This window comes from Acomys russatus, chromosome 3 (assembly GCF_903995435.1).
Source record: "Acomys russatus chromosome 3, mAcoRus1.1, whole genome shotgun sequence".
In the NCBI taxonomy this organism is placed as follows: domain Eukaryota; kingdom Metazoa; phylum Chordata; class Mammalia; order Rodentia; family Muridae; genus Acomys; species Acomys russatus.
Genome location: NC_067139.1, coordinates 80,812,853 through 80,832,774, shown reverse-complemented (window position 1 = coordinate 80,832,774; position 19,922 = coordinate 80,812,853). Strand labels below are relative to the sequence as shown.

The 19,922-nt window shown below is 42.3% G+C and overlaps 1 protein-coding gene and 1 pseudogene across 1 annotated transcript; one reads left to right on the top strand and one right to left on the bottom strand.

Moving 5' to 3' along the window:
* Positions 1 to 3,018: 3,018 nt before the first annotated feature.
* LOC127186744 (olfactory receptor 11G2-like) lies at positions 3,019 to 3,954 on the bottom strand. Its single transcript, XM_051142983.1, has one exon. It carries the CDS (start codon positions 3,952 to 3,954, stop codon positions 3,019 to 3,021), a length of 936 nt encoding a protein of 311 aa, XP_050998940.1.
* A 10,454-nt stretch (positions 3,955 to 14,408) lies between these two features.
* On the top strand, positions 14,409 to 19,515 carry LOC127187141 (uncharacterized; annotated as a pseudogene).
* Positions 19,516 to 19,922: the final 407 nt, after the last annotated feature.

The following is a 19,922-nucleotide window of genomic DNA, read 5'->3' as shown; positions in this document are numbered from 1 at the left end:
CCAACCTCTACTGTATTGCCCTCGTTACTGTCATGTTGTGATACTTTTTTTAAAATTTAATTTTATTAATTTATTCTTATTACATCTCAATGGTGATACTTTCATCTCTTCTGATTAATACTGGCTCAACATCTGCTTTGTCAGATATCTCACTAGATAGAGAGGTTGGGACAGGGTGTGTGAAGGGCCTGTATGTGGAATGCAGACAAGGCAGGTCACGGCTAGAGCCTGGAGATTGGGGGCCACACAAGCAGGGGTGGGAAGGTTAGTGCAAATCAAATCTGAAGACAAAATAACCACACTAATATTAGAGGTTTTTATTTTGTAATTTTCACACACACACATACACCACATACATGCATGCACGCACGCACATGCACACACACACACACACACACACACACACACACACAGTTCTATATTCTGCATCTTTCTAAAATGTGGTAATTGGCTTTGTGAGTCTGACTTATTTTGCTAACAAAATGATCTCCAGTTCCATCAGTTTTCCTGAAGATGTCATAATTTCACCCTTTCTTACGGTTGAATAAAACTCCACTGGATATGTGTACGATAATTTAAAATCCAGCTGTCTGCTGATAGATGCCTAGGCTGATTTCATAAGTTGGCTACTGTACATACAGATATCAGGAGCATGAATGTAATTATTTTCTTTGCTGGAAAGAAGCTTTTTCATACAATCTCATTTGTGAGCTTTAATCTCCTGAGCTCTTGAAATCCTATCCAGAAAGTCCTGTTCTATTTCTGCACTGTGAAATGTTTCCTTATGTTTTCCTTTGTTTCAGAGTGTTAGGTCATTTATTAAGGTGTTTGATTAATTTTCAGTTGATTTTTAAAATTTATTTTTTAAATATTTTTATTTTTTATTTTGGTTTTTCAAAACAGGGTTTCTCTGTGTAGCCTTGGCTGTCCTAGACTCACTTTGAGGACTAGGCTGGCCTTGAGCTCACAATGATCCTCCTGCCTCTGCCTGCCGAATGCTGGGACCACACCTGGCCTTTGAGTTGAGGTGAGTTGATTCTTATACAGTTTTTGAAATATTATTCTTAAAATAGGATCCAATTTTATTCTCTTACATGGAAATCCAGTTTGTTGAAGAGACTTCCTTTTCTGACTTCTTTGAAATAAGTCAAGTGACTATAGGTCCTGTCTCATGCCGTTCATCTATATGCCTATATTTGTGCCAGTGTCATGCTATTTTTGTTACTGTAGTTCTGTGGTAAATTTATTGGTTCTGTTTTTATTTTTCTTCTTTTAACTAAAATGCAGTATCCTCTTAGATTTCTAAATCTTTTATGTTATTGTACTTAATATATTTAGCAAGTTTTCTATTGTACCATTGGCATTTTTTATAATGATCTGGAAATTTACATATTTAAAAATATTAATCTTTTGTTCATTCTTTAATGTTACTGTGATAATATCTTTTGTTATTTGTTTTTTGTTTGGACAGAAATATAAGTTCAACTAAGGCATAAAGGCAATTTACTGAAAGGTAGTGCAAAACGTTAGGCTTGTCTGAAAGTTATGGTACTGTTACTGGAAAACGCAAATACTAGAAAAGATAATATACTTGCCTTTATTGAAAACAAAGGAAGAGACTTTCTTTTTTATTTTTTAAATTAAAATTTATTTACATTACATCCAGATTGTTATGTCCTCACTTTTATCCGCCGGTTCCCACCTTCTGCCCTCCCTTTTCTTTCCTAGTCCCCTTTCCTAGACTTCTAACGGGGTGGGTGTGGGGAGGCTCCTCCTCCCCTCCCCGCTCCCCCCGGCCCCCCCAACAGCCTATCAGGATAGCCTGCATCCCCTTCCTCTGTGTGCTTGCTAGGCCACGCAGCCCAGGGGCAGTGATCAAATCCTGGGTACCAGGGTGCATGTCAGAGGGTCAGAGGCAGTCTTCTCACGCCAACACACACCTGGAGAATGAGCTGTCAGTCGGCTATATCTGAACAGGGGCTCTTGGTTCTCTGCATGTGTCATCCTTGGCTGGGGCGCCAGTATGTGGAGCCTCCCCCTTCCCCTGCTGCCGCCCCACCGCTGTCCCCCCCACTGCAGATCTGTAGGCCTTGATGGTCTCCCTGTGGAGCTCCTGACCCTTCTGGGTCCTTCCATCCTCCGACTCTTCCATACAATCAGAAGAGACTTTCTTATCTAATCGCTCTTCTGCTCTTCGTTAGAATGGTTAATTTAGAGAACTTTTATTCCCCCTTCTGGGGGCACATGTCTTTAAGATACAACAGTCAAACAGCAGCATGCTCTTACCTCCCACAGTCTGTACATGCAGGATCTTTACTTGTCACAGACAACATAGTGTTTCCTTTGTATTAAGTCAATTAGCAAAATCAGATGTAGTTCCAATTACCAGCTGACTATAGGTTGATCTCTACTCACAGTCTGCGCTATCAGATCCCTTAGAGGAATAAATATTTTTCTCTTGTTAATATATACACAATTCTTCTTGCTGTGTGAAAGTCAGAATTTCTTCCCATGTTTACAATCATTTAGTGAATTGTTTGTGATACACATTATGGTTTAATAGCTATTTGAAACAAATTTGTTTTATTTTTCTTCTGCCTTTGTGGAGAGATTCGTTTCTGTGTCAGCAGAAGATTTGCTTGTAGATTCATTTTCATTTCCCCCACAAATCAAGCTCCTAAAAGTGGACAGTTGTATCACTAATAACCATGGAGACGGAGGCCATTCTAGCCACCATTTATAGTCCTGAATGTCCTAGGAAATGATAAAAAAGAACAGTTTCCCAAGTGAAACTGTTAGCTTCTCTTCCTTTTCTTTCCTGTTTGCTTTGTTTTTGGGACAAGCTCACATTATAGACCTTAGACTGGCCTCAAACTTGCAATCCTGCCATGATCTTAGCTTCTGGAGTTCTAGAGGTCCAGATCTGCAACATCATGACTGCTTTCTTTCTTTCTTTTTTTTTTTTTTTAAAGCAAATAAGGCAAGATGAGAGTCTCTTTTAAAACAAAAGTGAAAGTTTTAAGTTTTCAGCAATTTCTTCATTGCCTGTTTCATGTCTTTGTTCCTCAGACTGTATATTATAGGATTAACCAGGGGTGTAACCACAGAATAAAACAGAGTCACAAGCTTCTGCATTCCAGGTGTGTGCTCAGATGTTGGGCTCACATACATGAGCATCACTGACCCATAGAAAAGAGAAACCACAGTCAAATGGGACCCACAAGTGGAGAAGGCCTTTCTTCGTCCAGCTGCTGAAGGGACCCTTAGAACAGCTCTCATAACTAGAACATAAGACCCCATGATAAAGAAAAATGGAATAAATAAAAGCAGGGAACTTAAAGTGGAACTAGTCGACTCTATTACAGAATCTTTCACACAGGCGAGGGCCAATAGAGGGCCCGGGTCACATAGGAAGTGGTCGATCATTCTGGACCCACAGAAGGACATCTGGGAGATGATGATGATGGGAACAGGGAACCAGAGGAAACCAAGTACCCAGCAACCGATCACGAGGATGTTGCAGAGGCGCCCAGTCATGAGAGCAGGATAATGCAGAGGCCTGCAGATGGCGAGGTAGCGGTCAGCTGCCATGACTGCCAGGAAAAAGCATTCTGTAGACCCCAAGGAGAAGAAGAAATAGAACTGCAGGAAGCACCCAGAGAAGGAGATGACCTTGGTGTCAGAGAGGAAGTTGGCCAACATGTTGGGGACTGTGGAGGTGACATAGCAGATCTCCAGGAAGGAGAAGTTGGCCAGCAGGAGGTACATGGGGGTGTGGAGTCTCTGATCGCAGCGCACAGCACAGATGATGGAAGCGTTGCCCATGAGGGTGAGGAGGTAGGTGATGAAGAGGAGCACAAAGAGGAGGATCTGCCCCTCCCTGGGGCAGGGGAAGCCCAGGAGGATGAAGCCAGTGATGGCGCTGGAGTTGCTGGGGCTGCTGAGGGTTTTCATCTGTGACCTGGGAAAAAACCAGGAGAGATCAGATTTCCATTCAGAGATAAATTAGAACCGGGAAATGTTTATTAGTCATTGTCAATGAATGCAAAGATTTATATATCAAATGTCACTCTTTTGTTTGATCTTGAATCTTCATGCTAGGTATAGTTTTGGTCTGTAGGAGAGAGGATGCCAGAGAACATCAGTACAGACAGAGAAGGTTTCTTTGTGCAATGAGTGACCCTGTGTAAAGTATGTAAGTATGTAGTTTAATAAGTCATTAAGAAAACACTGTTCCAAGTACCTAGATGCTCCTTTGCTGTTGTCACAGTCACTCATCTGTATTTATGACAATTGCTTGCTCTCTCTTTATAATTTAATGCCATTTAAAACCTATCACGTGCTTCTAAACAGTCTTTCCTGGTTTTTCCTGTTTTTGTATTTCCCACAAATGGAATCATCCTGTTAGTCTTTTGGATGGTACTTTTTGTTCATCAGGAACTTTATGATACTTTTATGGCTCTATGTCTTATAGAATAAAACACATTCTATTTTTCCATCCTATTGTGGATAAATATTTTTATTTACTTACAGTATCAGTGACTATTTTATCATTTGTCAACATACTATTCATCGCTGAACTGATATTTTTACTTCCATTGGCATGTGTCAATTCTGTCAATGTCCTTTTCCAGGGTGAATGTCTTTATCTAAGCCTGAAAAATGACAGAAGTTGTATTTTAACAAAATTTCCCCCCTCTCTTTGTAACATTGGATGGCTCTTTTCTTGGAAATATAATTTTTTTCAGAGTATATTGTCACAATAAACATGATTTACTTTCAACAGAAAGTATTGATTAAAACATCATGAAAACTATGCACAAACTGTTTTAGTAGACCACTTTAGCGTAGATTAAAACATACAAGCACTCTGGGAAGTTCACTGTATGGAGATCTGTAATCAGAATTATGACTTTAACTCATTGTTTCTTTTTAATTTTTGCTTTGAATTTTTTCTTTTAATGAAAATAAAGTGTTTTCTCATACAATATGCTGTGACCATAGTTTTCCCTCCCTCTACTTCTCCTAGTTCCTCCTCTACTCCCCTCCAGATCTAATCTCTTCCTGTCTCTCATTAGAAAAGAACAGGCTCCTAATAGCAACCAAACATGACACAATAAAATATAAGATGATGCAAATCCATTATTTCGAATTTGGACATGGCAATCTGACAGAAGGAAAAGAGTCCAAGGAACAGACGAATGAGTCAATTATCCTCATTCTCACTGTCAGGAGTCCCATAAAAATACCAAGCCAGTAACTGTAATATACACACAGAGGACCTGCTGTGGACCCATGTAGGCCCTGTGATTATTGCTTCAGTCTCTGTGAACTCATATGTGCCTTGTATTTTAATTACTTCAGCAGATGTTTCTTAACCACACTTCTTGCTTTTCCATGCCTCTCCTCAAAGAATATTATCCAAGAGTATAGCAATAGATTTCTTTCTTTCTTTTCTTTTTTTAAAATCAAGACGGGGTTTCTCAGTGTAGTGTTGGCTGTCCTGGATTTTCTTTGTAGATCAGACTGGCCTCAAACTCAAGTGATTTTCTGCCACTGCCTCCCTGAGTGCTAAGATTAAAGGTGTGCACCCCCATGCTTGGCTAGCAATAGATTTCTAATGAAACTTCCTCATGGGTTTATCAGTTTCTTTGAGAAATTGCTTGTTTCTAAGTCATTGGGAATCATCTACATTTTGCCTGTAGAAAAGCAATGAGAGGGAGGAAGGGAGGAAGGGAGGGGGAGAGAGAGAGAGAGAGAGAGAGAGAGAGAGAGAGAGAGAGAGAGAGAGAGAGAGAGAGAGAGAGAGAGAGAGAGAGAGGTGGCAGATCACAGATGTGAGGTGTGGCTTTGGACAGAGACTTTAGGAGGGATATTATTTTCTGATATGTTGGTTCATGTTATCTGATAATGCAATCTGCCAATTTTGTTTAAGATATATGTATTTTGCTTCTGTAAAAACATTTTTTTCAACCATCAGGAGTAGATCCAGCTGAGGAATAGAAGCAACAATTATATTTTCTGCAGTAGGTATTTGCCTGTCTTTGTTATGACTACACATCATAAAAATTCTGGCTCCTAATCTAGTTAAGTGAAAGGTGGATTCTGTAATTGCTGGTACAGTATTAAATTAAGTGCCCTTGAAGAAATTTAATAGTTAATTATCTTAAGAGAGCACTGACATAAAGGCACAGGAGATTTCTCTTTTGCACAGTAAGTGACATTGTGTCTAATATGTAATTATATAGTTTAATAAATTAATTTTATTGACTAGGGTCTTCCTCCCTTTTTATTTCCTCCTCTTCCTCCTCCTTCTCCTTCTTTCTTTCCCAACCAGTGCTTGGGAGTAACTCAAAGCAGAATGACTATGGATGTTTATACTTCCACAAAATGGCTTTATGCTTTTCTAAATTAATGATCTAAATATCTCTGATTAATAACCCTTATTGAACTTGATTGTTATAATCCTTTGTAAATAGGATAAGCATACGGAATATGAAAAATATCCTTTTTGTTCTCTGGCATATAATATCAATCAATCTTAAGTTTTCTTTGAATGTTGACATAATTATACAAGGAGTCTGACAGCAATTTATATTAGGGTTTCCAAACAGGAAGCCGGTCAGGTGAAAGGCAGACTATCAGAAGAGAAGCAAGTCATTCTATTCTTTGAAAATGGGATTAGTAGACTTATCAATACTTTGGAACTTATAAAATCTGCATAAAAGATTCCTTCTTTGATCTTTATCCACTTTCATGTTTTATCTGAACTTCAGTGACAGTAGGACTCATGTAGCTAATAAATTTTCCCAATATTTTATTAGTTTATATCCTAACTGTGTCCTTAATCATTTTAGCACTTCTGTTGTGGTAAGAACAGATTTTGTTCCTTTTGTCATAAAGTTACGTCTTCTAATTATCTTCCCACTCAGATTTTAAGGACATATATCTAGAGATTGAGATTATATTTCAATTATAAAATATTATCACATTTGGAGGTAAAATTTTGAACATGCATCAAAATTTAAATTTACTTTATATTATACTCTTTAATAAAAGATGAAAGATATTAAAACTGTAGATATTTCTGAAGAAATTACCTGACCACCCTCTCTCCCTTGAATGGGAATCTACTAATGTTAATGAATGGAGAACTGACACAGTGGGAAACTTGCTATAACATATGAAGAAAACTTCCTAATTCTACGTTTCATGAGGTTAAAACAAAGTTCTTCTTAAGCAAATAGGTTTATTATCAATTCAGAGGCAAGTCATTTAATACTTTGAAAGCCAAATGATTTGATAGTTACTCAAAGTATTTTGCTATTTTGCAGCATATTCTAAAAAGCTGTAGTTTGGGGAATGCTTTGCTAACAATTTAGAAATACTTTTGCTATTTCTTTGAATAGTTTAATTGTCAAGAGCCTATTTTCATGATTATTTTAGTATTACACATCTTTCTCCATATTGACTCTCAGAGCCAATTTGTCAATGCCTTGTTGTTTCTACTGTGAAAACATGAATCACGTATTTCTCTTTTTCCACACTGTCATCTCCTAGGCTTACATTCTCACCGTTCCCCTCAAATTTTGTCAGAAGCCTCCTTACTTCTATACTTGCTTTCTATATTTCAGTTTCCTGAATAGCATCATAATATTTAAAAAGCCCAAACATGTTAGACCTTGGAGTAAAACTATTCCCTTTTAGAACAAGGCAGTTCTCATAGAGGTTCTTTAGAAATGGGATGTGAAAATGATTCTGGTTAGCTGACACTGATTTCACTGAGAGTAACATTTTCAGCTAGACTGCACTGTTACTCACCTTGCATTGTTCAGCTCTTCTATGCAGAAGATGTGAGCTGGAGATCGCCACAGAGCTCAGCTGGAGTAATCAAGTACATGTCACACTAATTAAAAACCAAACCAAACCTAGGGATGGAGAAGATTAGTTTGGTGGAGTGCACTTGCCTAACTTATGCAAGGCACTGGTGTGCATCCTTAGGAAAACACACACACACACACACACACACACACACACACACACACACACACACACAGAGATATGCTCCCACATTCTTTCCACAAGTCTAGTAGATTTACCTTCCACCAACCGTAGATTCTGTGAGCACAGATTTGACATCATGCTGAAGAACCCAGGGTATTTAGTACTAAGCTTTCTCTGGGGGGAATTTGTTTCCTTGTTAATTAGCCAACCACAGAAAAGATGTAAAGTCTATATGAATGAGCCAGGCTGTCTGTCATACAGTGTAAAGGAAAGGTATTGCCTGGATATTTTAATTTTGCTTCAGTCTTAGGGCCAAAGATTTTTGTCTCCACATCCAGACCAGATTCATGTCACAAAATAATTTTGCTCTCTTGTTCATTTGTGCAGAAACAGCAAGGAGATACCACGTATATAATGCCGAGTAACTATTTGTAGATACCACGTATATAATGCCGAGTAACTATTTGTAGATACCACGTATATAATGCCGAGTAACTATTTGTAGATACCACGTATATAATGCCGAGTAACTATTTGTAGATACCACGTATATAATGCCGAGTAACTATTTGTAGAAAATGATGTTTAAGAAGCATAATCGTCCATATTGACAAGATTATGTTTAGTAGGAAAAACTCTCAGAATTTAGAGCTAGGGTTTCTTTTCTTTACTAGCCATAGACACTCATACTGTCAGTGTAAGTAAGCCAGTTTAAAGGGCTATGCAATCATCTTGACCAGCTTCCTGGCCAGAAGGAGCTTCAGGAACATTGGGCACTGTCAGAAATTGAGAAAGCTGTGGATGCAGGCTATTATATTCTACAACTATTTTATTTTTCTAAGCCTATATTATCTTATTACCTGTATCAGAAAAGGGAATCCAAGCTGAAGTATCTTGGAAGTTTGCCTTTTTATTCTTATTTTCTTAGAGTATGACAATTTTATAAATAGTAACCAGAGAAGAGGAAGATATGAGGCCACCGGGGAGGAGGACACTTAAGATTCTTCACTGAGGATATGGAGTTATAAGCAGAGCCTGTCTGGAAGTCACTTGATCATTTCTCCAGGTCCTTGAGGATCCATTTACTGATTCTCAAAGAACGAGAAGCATCGGGGGACAGCTCTGTGCTTGTTACTCACTTTCCTTAGGGTCCTGCTTAATTCCTGCCCTCCCCACCCCCATGGGTGTTTGTTAGGTGATATATTTTGTGTTTCAAGCATCTCAAGTAAGTTTAATTAAAAAAAATAATATTTTTGATTTATCATCCAACAACAGTGTTTCAAAATCCTGTAAATGTACTTACCACACAGTCAATAAAGAATCTTTTCAACATGAAAGGAAAGAATTTATCATCTAATACGAAGGGAAGATTTTGTAGTCATCTAACATTCACAGATGGCTTCAGTTTGTCTCTGCTTCTTTGGCACTCAGCTAAGCTCTGATATTCTCAAAAATTTCGACTAGCCCACATTCTAAAAGCATATATTCCACCAAATTAGAAAATATATATGAAATAGATGCATGCCTCAGAGCCTCAGAGGAGGGCACAGAATTAAATTAAGATAGGATAACCAACTTAGGCCTCTAACATGTGAGAGATTGAAGCAAGATTAAAAAATGTTGCAGCTAAAGATGTTCAGGTCCACACAGATTCACTGATAAATTTGATGACCTTTAAGGAAGAGTCGACACCACCATTTCACAGATGGTTTTATAGATCAGGAAGGGAAAGATGAACACTCCTAAAGTGTTTCTAAGAAGTGAGTATTATCTAGCTACCAAAGCCAGATGCATCAACAGTAAGCAAGAGAGAAAACTGAAGCCTAATTTCTCCCAATGAACAAACATGTCATTGGGAAAGTGTCAATAAAATACTTTCAAATCAAATTAGATAATGTATTAAAATGGTCATTCACAAAGATAATTTGTTTTATTTCAGAGATACTGAAATGGTTCAACATATGCAATCCATAAACATAGCATGTAAATGAACCTTGAAACAAAAATCACATGACTTTCAGAATCCATGCAGAAAAGGCTTTTGATGAAACCCCACACACCTTTTTATGCTCTGAAGAAGAGAGGGAAGATCTTTTAACACAACAAAACCCATATACATCAAACCCACAGTCTGCATCACACAAAATGTGGAAAACTGAAAGCATTTCCAGTAAAATTAAGAGTCAGACAGATATTCACTTTCTCCATTCTTACTCAACACAGTGATTTAAGTCTTATACAGAGCAATAAGGCAGAGAGAAATAAAAGGGACCAACAAGAAAAGAAGCAGTCAAAGCATCCTTGGGCTGTGGTTGGCATGGTAAACAGATGCACCGAGGCTCACATATGTGACCACTTAGGCCCTGGTTGGAATATTGCTGCAGGAAGTATGTCATTGAGGATGGGTTTTGAGTGCTCATAGCCACAGCAGTCCCCCAGCTCCCTTTCTCTGCTTCATGTTTGCAGTTGAAGAACTGATTTCTCAGCTTCATGCATCCTGCAACTTTGAACTCTAGACATTTGGAACCATAAACCAAGTCAAACACTATTCAGTTTTGGTCATGGGATTTCATCACAAAAAGTAACTGACACATCCTGTTTGCAGATGTCCAAAAGCAAATGTTCTGAGAAAGAAACCAGAAAAACAATTTCATCCATGATTGCCTCAAAACTGAAACAAAAATAAAGCAACAACAACAAAAAATAAGAAAAAAAAAAAAAAAAAAAAAAAAAAAAAAAAAAAAAACAGGCGTAAACATAATTCAGGAGGTTAAGGACCCTTAAAAACCCCAAAACGTTTAAACACTCAAAAAGAAGGTCAAGAGAGGTGGTTCGGTGTTTGAGGATTTACACACTGCTCTTGCAGAGGACCAAGTTTGATTTCTAGGACTCACATTGGGGAACTCACACCTCCTGTAAGCCCAGCTTCAGGGCAATCTCACACCTCTAGCCTCTGTGAGTACCTGTGATTAGATACACATGCTCTTTGCATACTTATTATTACCAAAAAAAAATCTTTAAAAAACACTCAAGAAAGAAATTACAGAAGATACACAAAGATGAAAAGACCGCTCATGTTCATGGATTGAAAGAATTAACATTGTAAAAGTGGCTGTATCACATATTTAATGTAATCCCCATTAATATTCCAATGCCATTATCATAGAAATAGAAAATATCCTAAAATACACATGGAAACACAAAAACCCTATAATCAAATAAATTCTAAGAAAAAAAACCAATGCTGGAAGTCTTATCATACCCTACTTCAAGTTGTATTGCAGAGGCATGGCTGTATTGCAGAGGCATGGTTGTATTGCAGAGGCATGGTTGTATTGCAGAGGCATGGTTGTATTGTAGAGGCATGGTTGTATTGTAGAGGCATGGTTGTATTGCAGAGGCATGGTTGTATTACAGAGGCATGGTTGTATTGCAGAGGCATGGTTGTATTACAGAGGCATGATTGTATTGCAGAGGCATGGTTATGAAAACAGCATGACACTGGCACAGAGATGGACACGCAAACGAGTGGAAGAGAGTAGCAGGCACAGAAGTAAACCTACACAGTTACAACCAAAAATGTCAAAAACTGATTTAACTTCTTTTCAACTGGGGCTGCCACTCCTGTGTGTCCTATGTAGAAGAATGGAACTCGATTTCTGTGTTTTACACTGAATAAATGGGGAATTCTGAATTCATTAAAGACCTGAACGAGAGACCTTAAACTTTAAAACTTACCTAAAGGAAAAAGTCGGGACAATACCTCAAGATTGACAACTGACAAACGAAAGGGCCTTCATGAAAGGAGGAAGCTTCTTCAAACAAAAGAAATAATTATTGAGTGAAGAAACAGCCTAAAATTAGCATAGTCTTCGCTAGCTATACATCTAACAGGGGATTAATATCTAGACTATACAAGAAACAAACAAAAAACTAAACAAGAAGCCAACTCAGTCACTAAGTCGACTAGTGGAGTGGACAATCTCAACGTGAGCCCAGTAAACATAAAAACACACTCAACCTCATCACCCATTAGAACTATATGAATATAAACTACATTAATATTCTAGCTCACCCCCATCAAAATTGCAGTTGTCAAGAAAACAAACAACCAGTGCTGTGAGGTTGCAGATGAAAGGGAACTTCTACATGCTGGTGGGGAATGCAGACTAGACTAGTCATATGAAAATTAGTGTGGAAGTGTCTAAAAAAAAAAAAAAAAAAAAAAGAAAAGAAAAAGACCTACCATCCTAGCTAGACGACTTCTCAGTATCTTCCTGAAAGCTTCAGCTTCAACATGCTACTTTTTCCCTAGCTACAATAGTTGAGTAATGGGACCCTCCCCTAGGTGTACATTAGAAAAATGACAAACATATCATTTACCCTTTGATTTTTTTCAACCATAAAGAAAGTGAAGTTATAATACTTAGGGGAAAATGAACGCAACCAAAGATAGTCATATTAAGTGAGTTAAGTCAGTCTTAATGCAATAAATATTATTAGATTTTTATATGGAATCACAAAACCACACATGTACTGATGCCATGTAAGTAGAAGGGGACTAACAATAGTTAGGTATGGGGAGTATATGCTCAAGTGTGAAAATGGCCTTATGCAACACTGTATAATAGTAAATGTTGTGTAATTTAAGAAGATACAAGAAGGACTTTGAATGTTATTGCTTTAAACAAACAAACAAGCAGGGAAACAAACAAACACCCACAAATGAAAAGCCAGCTTGAATTCTACTGATGTTTGCTATTTTATTTTATTATTGTTACTTTTGTGATGTTGCGGATTGGACCTGGAGTCTGGAGCGTGCAAGACAAGAGTTCAGCCATGAAGCCATATCTCTTGCTTTTTAATGCTCAATGTTTAGATTTCTTGAACTCACTGAGTTAAAGGCGATGGAATTTTAGTAGTGTTTGAAATGTGTTAACTAAAATTCTTTTCAAAACATTATGCTGATTTATAGCACCAATTAAATGTTTCATAAGTGTTATTTTCCAACAATGTGAAGATTATTTTGCAGTTTGTTTTTACACATCTGTATTTCTCTTCTAAAAATAAACAAACAAAACAAAACAAACAAACAAACAAACAAACAAAGAAAAGCCAGCTTGAGCCAGGTGGTGGCTCAAGAGGCAGGCAAATCTCTATGAGTTCATTAAAATGTAGTTTTTATCTATCAGCTAACATAAATGTAACTGTAAAAGAAGAAAGTTTTAAATTCTTTCTGAAGCTTGACATTAGGAATAGCATGGCTCTTAGATAATGGAGTATGAATGAATGGCTGCTTCACAGAAAGGAAGCTGCCACAAGGTTGCCATTCAGAATGACCTTTGTTGGCTGATTTATTAGCTGTTGGTCCATCCAGTCATGATGAGATTTTTAAAAACAAGACAATGGAGAAAAGTAATAGAATCATACCAGAAGAATCACCCCGAGGTCACGAACATTGAGAGAGCCTTCAGTTGTGGAGGACAAAAGGGCGTTTCTACCTCTTACAGGTTTTGAAGGATTGAGCCTGGCCTGGCTCACACACCAGGAGTCATAGGCAGGAAGGGACTGATGATAAGTGGGTCAAAGTTCAAAGTTGCCTTAGTCCTGGGAAGCCGATGGTGAAAGGCCTGAAAAACAAGGCCAAGCTGATTCCTGCCCTAGTTCCAAGAAACCACCACCTGCAGCCTTAGGAAAAACACCCTGTGGGGAAAGCCCCCACACGGCCTGCTCTCTGACCCCCAGTTAACCCTGCCTGAGCCAATCATCCTGCTCACATACTTTAGATACAGCAGCCCAGCCAATCAGTTTAAAGGTCAGCTCCTCCCCCTGGCTTGCTCTCGGGGTCCCTTGGCCTCTCGAGTGCTGAGGTACCCTGACTTGCCAGCAATAAACCTTTGCTCTTTGTATCAGCACTGTGGTGTTTGAGTGGTCTCTCATGACGACCCCCCCCCTTCCCGAAGTGGACGCTAGGGTCCAACATTTGGGGGCTCGTCCGGGATTTGGGGGGTCTCCCTGAGACCACCGACCCACCCCGTTAAAGGTTACCACTGGCCCGGGCCACCGACTGACGACCAAACTGTGAGTTACTTTTGTTTTATCCTCGTCTGTGTCTTGACTTTCCGTAGAGTGCAAGTCAGTAGCGGGACGAGAGGGGGGACAGACGTGTCCGGCACCCTCTCCCCCACACCCTGGAGGACGCTCCGGCGGTGGTCTGGAGGAACTCTGACGATACCGTCAGTCTCCTCAAATCCGTAGGCGACCATGCAACTGCGCCGCCATCAGAATCTGTACTTTCAATTTGGCACCGATCCTTTGCTGCACGGCTTATGTCTTCCTGTCTGTTAATTTTATTTGTGTGTTTAATTGGTCTCTTTGTGTGGACTCAGACAACTGACGCCGACATGGGACAGACTATGACCACCCCCTTGACTCTGACTCTTGACCATTTCAAAGACGTGCGAGCCCGAGCGTACAACCTCTCGGTAGACGTCCTCAAAGGACGTTGGCAAACTTTTTGTGCCTCCAAATGGCCCACTTTCAATGTAGGCTGGCCTCGGGATGGTACTTTTCACCTTCCCATTATTTCCCAGGTCAAGGCTGTCGTCTTCAGTCCCGGACCGAACGGACACCCTGACCAAGTTCCGTACATTATCACCTGGGAAGCCCTCATTCGAGACCCTCCACCTTGGGTCAGAGCTTTTCTCTCCCAGCCACTCTCCTCCCCATCTACTCTCCTTCCTGTCTCAACCTCTCCAGAAACTCAGAAGCGCCAAAAGCCCATACTCTCTGATGAGGGCCAACGAGATCTCCTTCTTTTAGACCCTCCTCCTTATCCCTTGCCCCTCTCTCCTTCCCCAGCTCCTCTTCTCCCTTCCACCTTAACTCTCTTGCCCTCTCCTTCACCCTCACTTTCTGCTCTGTCACTTTCCCCCTCTCCTCGGTCCTCCGACCCTTCACCTCCTCCATCCTGCCCCCCACTTACGCACCCGCCTGGAAAAATGAAGACCCCCAACCTCTCTCTTTCCTCTACGGTCTATCAATGGAGAAATCAAATACTGGCCCTTCTCAGCGGCAGACTTGTACAACTGGAAGACACACAAACCCCCTTTCTCACAAGATCCACAGGCTCTCACCTTTCTCATAGAGTCCATCCTCCTCACCCACCAGCCCACTTGGAATGACTGCCAGCAACTCCTCCAAGTCCTCCTGACTGTCAAAGAATGTCAATGGGTGCTACTAGAGGCCCGCAAAAATGTCCCTGGGCCAAACTGGGCCCCTACCCTGCTGCCTAATGAGATTGATGAAGGCTTCCCCCTCACTCGCCCTGATTGGGATTTCGAAACGGCGGCAGGTAGGAAGAGTCTCCGTATCCATCGCCAGGCTCTGTTGGCAGGTCTCAAAGGGGCTGGACGGCGCCCCACCAATTTGGCCAAGGTGAGATCTATTACCCAGGGAAAGGATGAGAGCCCCGCTGCCTTTATGGAAAGGCTTCTGGAGGGATTCTGTATATATACTGCGTTTGACCCTGAAGCACCTGAACATAGGGCAACGGTGGCCATGTCCTTCATAGATCAGTCAGCACCGGACATTAAAGGAAAATTACAGAGACTAGAGAGCGTTCAGACATGCTACTTACAGGATTTAGTCAGAGAGGCAGAGAAGGCTTACAACGAAAGAGAGACTCAAGAGGAAAAGGAGGCTAGGCTAACCAGAGAACAGGAGGAACGAGAGGACCGTAGAGACTGGAAAAGGGATAGAAACTTGGCCGCAGTGGTAATAGATAACTTTAGATTAAGAGGACAGGACAGATAGGGGGGAGAATGGAGGTGACCCAGAGTAGACAAGGACCAATGTGCCTACTGCAAGGAACGCGGACACTGGCTAAAAGACTGCCCCAAGCACCCTAAGGACCGGAAAAAGCCACTTCCAGTCCTAACCTTAGATGAGGAAAGCAACTGAAGGTGTCGGGGCTCCGAGCCCCCCCTCCCCCTGCCCCAAGCCCTGGCTAACTCTCACCATCGGGAGGCAATGTACCACCTTCTTGGTAGACACAGGTGCCCAACACTCAGTCCTGACCCAGATGGCTGGACCAATGTCATCAAAAACTTCCTGGGTCCAAGGAGCAACTGGGGGCAAATTACATCAATGGACTAATAGACAGACTGTAAAGTTCGGTACAGGTACTGTGACCCACTCCTTCCTAGTAGTTTCTGAATGCCCCTACCCCCTGCTAGGAAGAGATTTATTAACCAAGCCGGGGTCCAGATACACTTCTCAGAAGAAGGGCCACAAGTACGTAATGCCGTGGGAACACCCGTGCAGATTCTCACTGTTAAACTGCAAGATGAGTACAGGTTATTTGAGCCCACCTCTCAAGAGCCCCTCTCAGAAGACAGCCCTTGGCTCCAGAAATTCCCTCAGGCATGGGCTGAGACTGGAGGCCTCTGACTAGCCCATATACAACCACCTATTATTGTCACTCTTAAACCCTTGGCTGTACCGGTCTCAATTAGACAGTATCCGATGCGCCAAGACGCCTGGCTGGGCATTAGAAAACACACCCACCGATTCCTACAGCTGGGAATCTTAAAGCCTTGTCAGTCCCCCTGGAATACTCCACTCTTGCCTGTTAAGAAACCGGGGATGCAGGACTATAGGCCTATACAGGACCTCAGATAGGTCAATAAAAGAGTGATGGACATTCACCCTACAGTGCCCAACCCATACAATTTACTGAGCACTCTAAGGCCGGATTTCACTTGGTATACTGCTTTAGACCTAAAAGATGCTTTCTTTAGCCTACAGTTGGCACCCCAAAGCCAATCGTACTTTGCCCTCGAATGGAAGAACCCTGAATTAGGACTCTCAGGACAGGTGACCTGGACGCGCCTTTCCCAAGGTTTCAAGAATTCTCCAACCCTGTTTGATGAGGCCCTGCACCAGGATTTGACTGACTTCTGCACCCAGAACCCTGAGGTGACACTCCTGCAGTACGTGGATGACCTTTTATTGGCTGCTCCCACCAAGGAGGCCTGTATCACCGCCACCCAGCACTTACTCCAAAAACTGGGTAACAAGGGCTATCGTGCATTGGCCAAAAAGGCCCAGATCTGCAAAAAGGAGGTAACATATTTGGGTTATATTCTGTGTGAGGGAAAAAGATGGCTCACCAAGAGTCGAATCAAAATGGTGGCCAAGATTCCCTCACCTCAGAGCCCCAGACAGTTAAAAGAGTTCTTGGGGACAGCAGGCTTCTGCAGATTATGGATACCAGGCTTTGCTGAACTGGCCGCCCCCTTATACCCTCTGACACGGGGCACTGACTCTTTCCAGTGGGGGCCCCCCCAGCAGCAGGCCTTTGAAGCCATAAAGAAGGCCCTCCTGTCTGCCCCGGCCCTGGGATTGCCAGATACCACAAAGCCATTCACCCTCTTTGTAGATGAAAAACAAGGGATCGTCAAGGGGGTATTGGCTCAAACTCTGGGACCTTGGAAATGGCCTGTGGTCTACTTATCTAAACAATTAGACACTGTAGCCGCCAGATGGCCTCCATGCCTGCTCATTATGTCTTCCACTGCGCTGTTGGTTAAAGATGCCAACAAATTGACCTTGAGGCAATCCCTGACCATAGTTACGCCTCATGCATTGGAGGCAGTGATACGCCAGCCCCCAGATAGATGGGTCACCAATGCCCATCTCACTCACTACCAAGCTCTACTCCTAGACTCTGAACATATTACCTTCAGCCCTCCAGTTACCATCAACCCTGCCACATTGCTACCAGCCCCAGACTGGGGACAAGAGACTCCACACGACTGTCATCAAGTGTTGGCTGAGACACATGGAACTCGAGAGGACCTCCAAGATCACAAACTTCCAGAAGCTGACCACACTTGGTATATGGACAGTAGCAGTTATTTGGACTCAGGTACCAGACAAACTGGGGCAGCGGTGGTGGATGGGCAGAAGGTCATAGGGGCCCAGGCCCTTCCCTTGGGGACCTCTGCCCAAAAAGCTGAGCTTATAGCCCTGACCAAGGCCTTGGAACTCTCTCAAGGCAAAAAGGCTAATATCTACACAGACAGCTGGTATGCCTTTGCCACCCCCCCCATATACATGGGAGCATCTGTGAACAGAGGGGCTTATTAACATCAGAGAGCAAAGAGATAAAAAACAAGCCCAAAATTAAAGCCTTGCTAAAAGCCCTTTTCCTACCTGCTCGGGTGGCCATCATTCACTGTCCTGGGCATCAAAAAGGACAGGACCCCATTGCCCTGGGCAACCAACAGGCAGACAGAGTGGCAAAACAAGTCGCCCGCATGGAGGCCCTAACACTGGCCCTAGAGGCCAATAGAGCTAATCAGGCAACCAGCCAATTAGAACCATAAACCTATACTTTGGAAGACCAAGCCAAGGCTCAGGCCTTAGGGGCCTCATTAGACCCAAAACTCCAGCAGTGGATCAAAAATGACAAGACCGTGCTACCAGCCAAAGAGGCAACTGCCATGATCCAACAGATGCATGCCTAGACCCACCTAGGATCAAAAAAGCTTCAACAGATCCTGGACAAAACAGAGTTCATCACCCCTGGAGCCAATGCCCTGGTTGACAAAACTGTAGCTAATTGCCAAGCCTGCCAGCAAGTCAACGCTGGCAAAAGCCAAGCCCCAGAAGGAACCAGGGTCCATGGGGACAGACCAGGAACCTACTGGAAAGTGGACTTCACTGAGGTAAAACCCCCAGCTGCGGGTTATCAATACTTATTGGTTTTCATAGACACTTTTACAGGATGGGTAGAGGCTTTCCCAACCTGACAGGAAACAGCACAAACAGTAACCAAGGCCATCCTGGAAGACATCTTTCCTCGGTTCGGACTCCCTAAGGTAATCAGATCAGACAATGGGCTGGCCTTCGTCTCCCAGGTAAGTCAGGGATTGGCCAAGATTCTGGGGACCGATTGGAAATTACATTGTGCTTATAGACCCCAAAGTTCAGGACAGGTAGAAAGAATGAATAGAATCCTAAAAGAGACCTTGACTAAATTGACCATAGAGACTGGCTTAAAAGAGTGGAGATGCTTCCTACCTCTGGCCCTATTTAGGGCCAGAAATACCCCTTCTCGTTTTAACATGACTCCATACAAGATTTTATATGGAGGGCCACCCCCTCTGTCCACCATACTCACTTCTTATCAGCCTTCTGCTTCCAAAACTGATTTGCAGGCTCATCTAAAGGGGCTACAAGTAGTACAGACTCAAGTTTGGGCCCCTCCTTGCTGAGATCTACAAGCCTGGCCACAACCAGACGGGACACCCTTTCCATGTCGGGGACTCAGTCTACATCCGACGACACCAGTCTCAGGGACTTGAGCCCCGGTGGAAGGGACCCTACACTGTCCTCCTGACCACACACACCCCTCTCAAAGTAGACAGAATAGCTGTCTGGATCCATGCCGCCCACACAAAAGCTGCTCCCACCACACAGGACCCAGCCACTGAGACTTCATGATGGCAGCTACATTGCTCCCAGGATCCACTCAAGATAAGACTGACCAAGCTTGGTCCTCCCTGATCCTCCTTATTTTCTGGGGGTGGCTCCTACCCAATTGCCTCACTTCCAACCTCCACATGCCCCAGGCTCTGACCTGGGAAATAATCTCTCAAACTGGGGACATAGTTTGGACGACTTCCCAGGAAGTGCCTCCCTGGACTTGGTGGCCCACTCTCACCCCCAACCTTTGTCAGTTGGCTGCCGGTAACTGGGACATTTCTGAATATCATGCTAACTGGGGAAAACCTGCCAAACGCCCTGGGTTGCCTGAATGTGGGGGAGAACCCTCTTGTATATGCCCCTGTGCCCCTGCAGGTATTGGGGGCTGGGCTATTGGCTGTGCTCATCCCCAGCTCTGGGCTGAG

Excerpts from the sequence above, each read along its gene's own strand:
- LOC127186744 (XM_051142983.1), bottom strand. The coding sequence starts at position 3,954 with ATGAAAACCCTCAGCAGCCCCAGCAACTCCAGCGCCATCACTGGCTTC.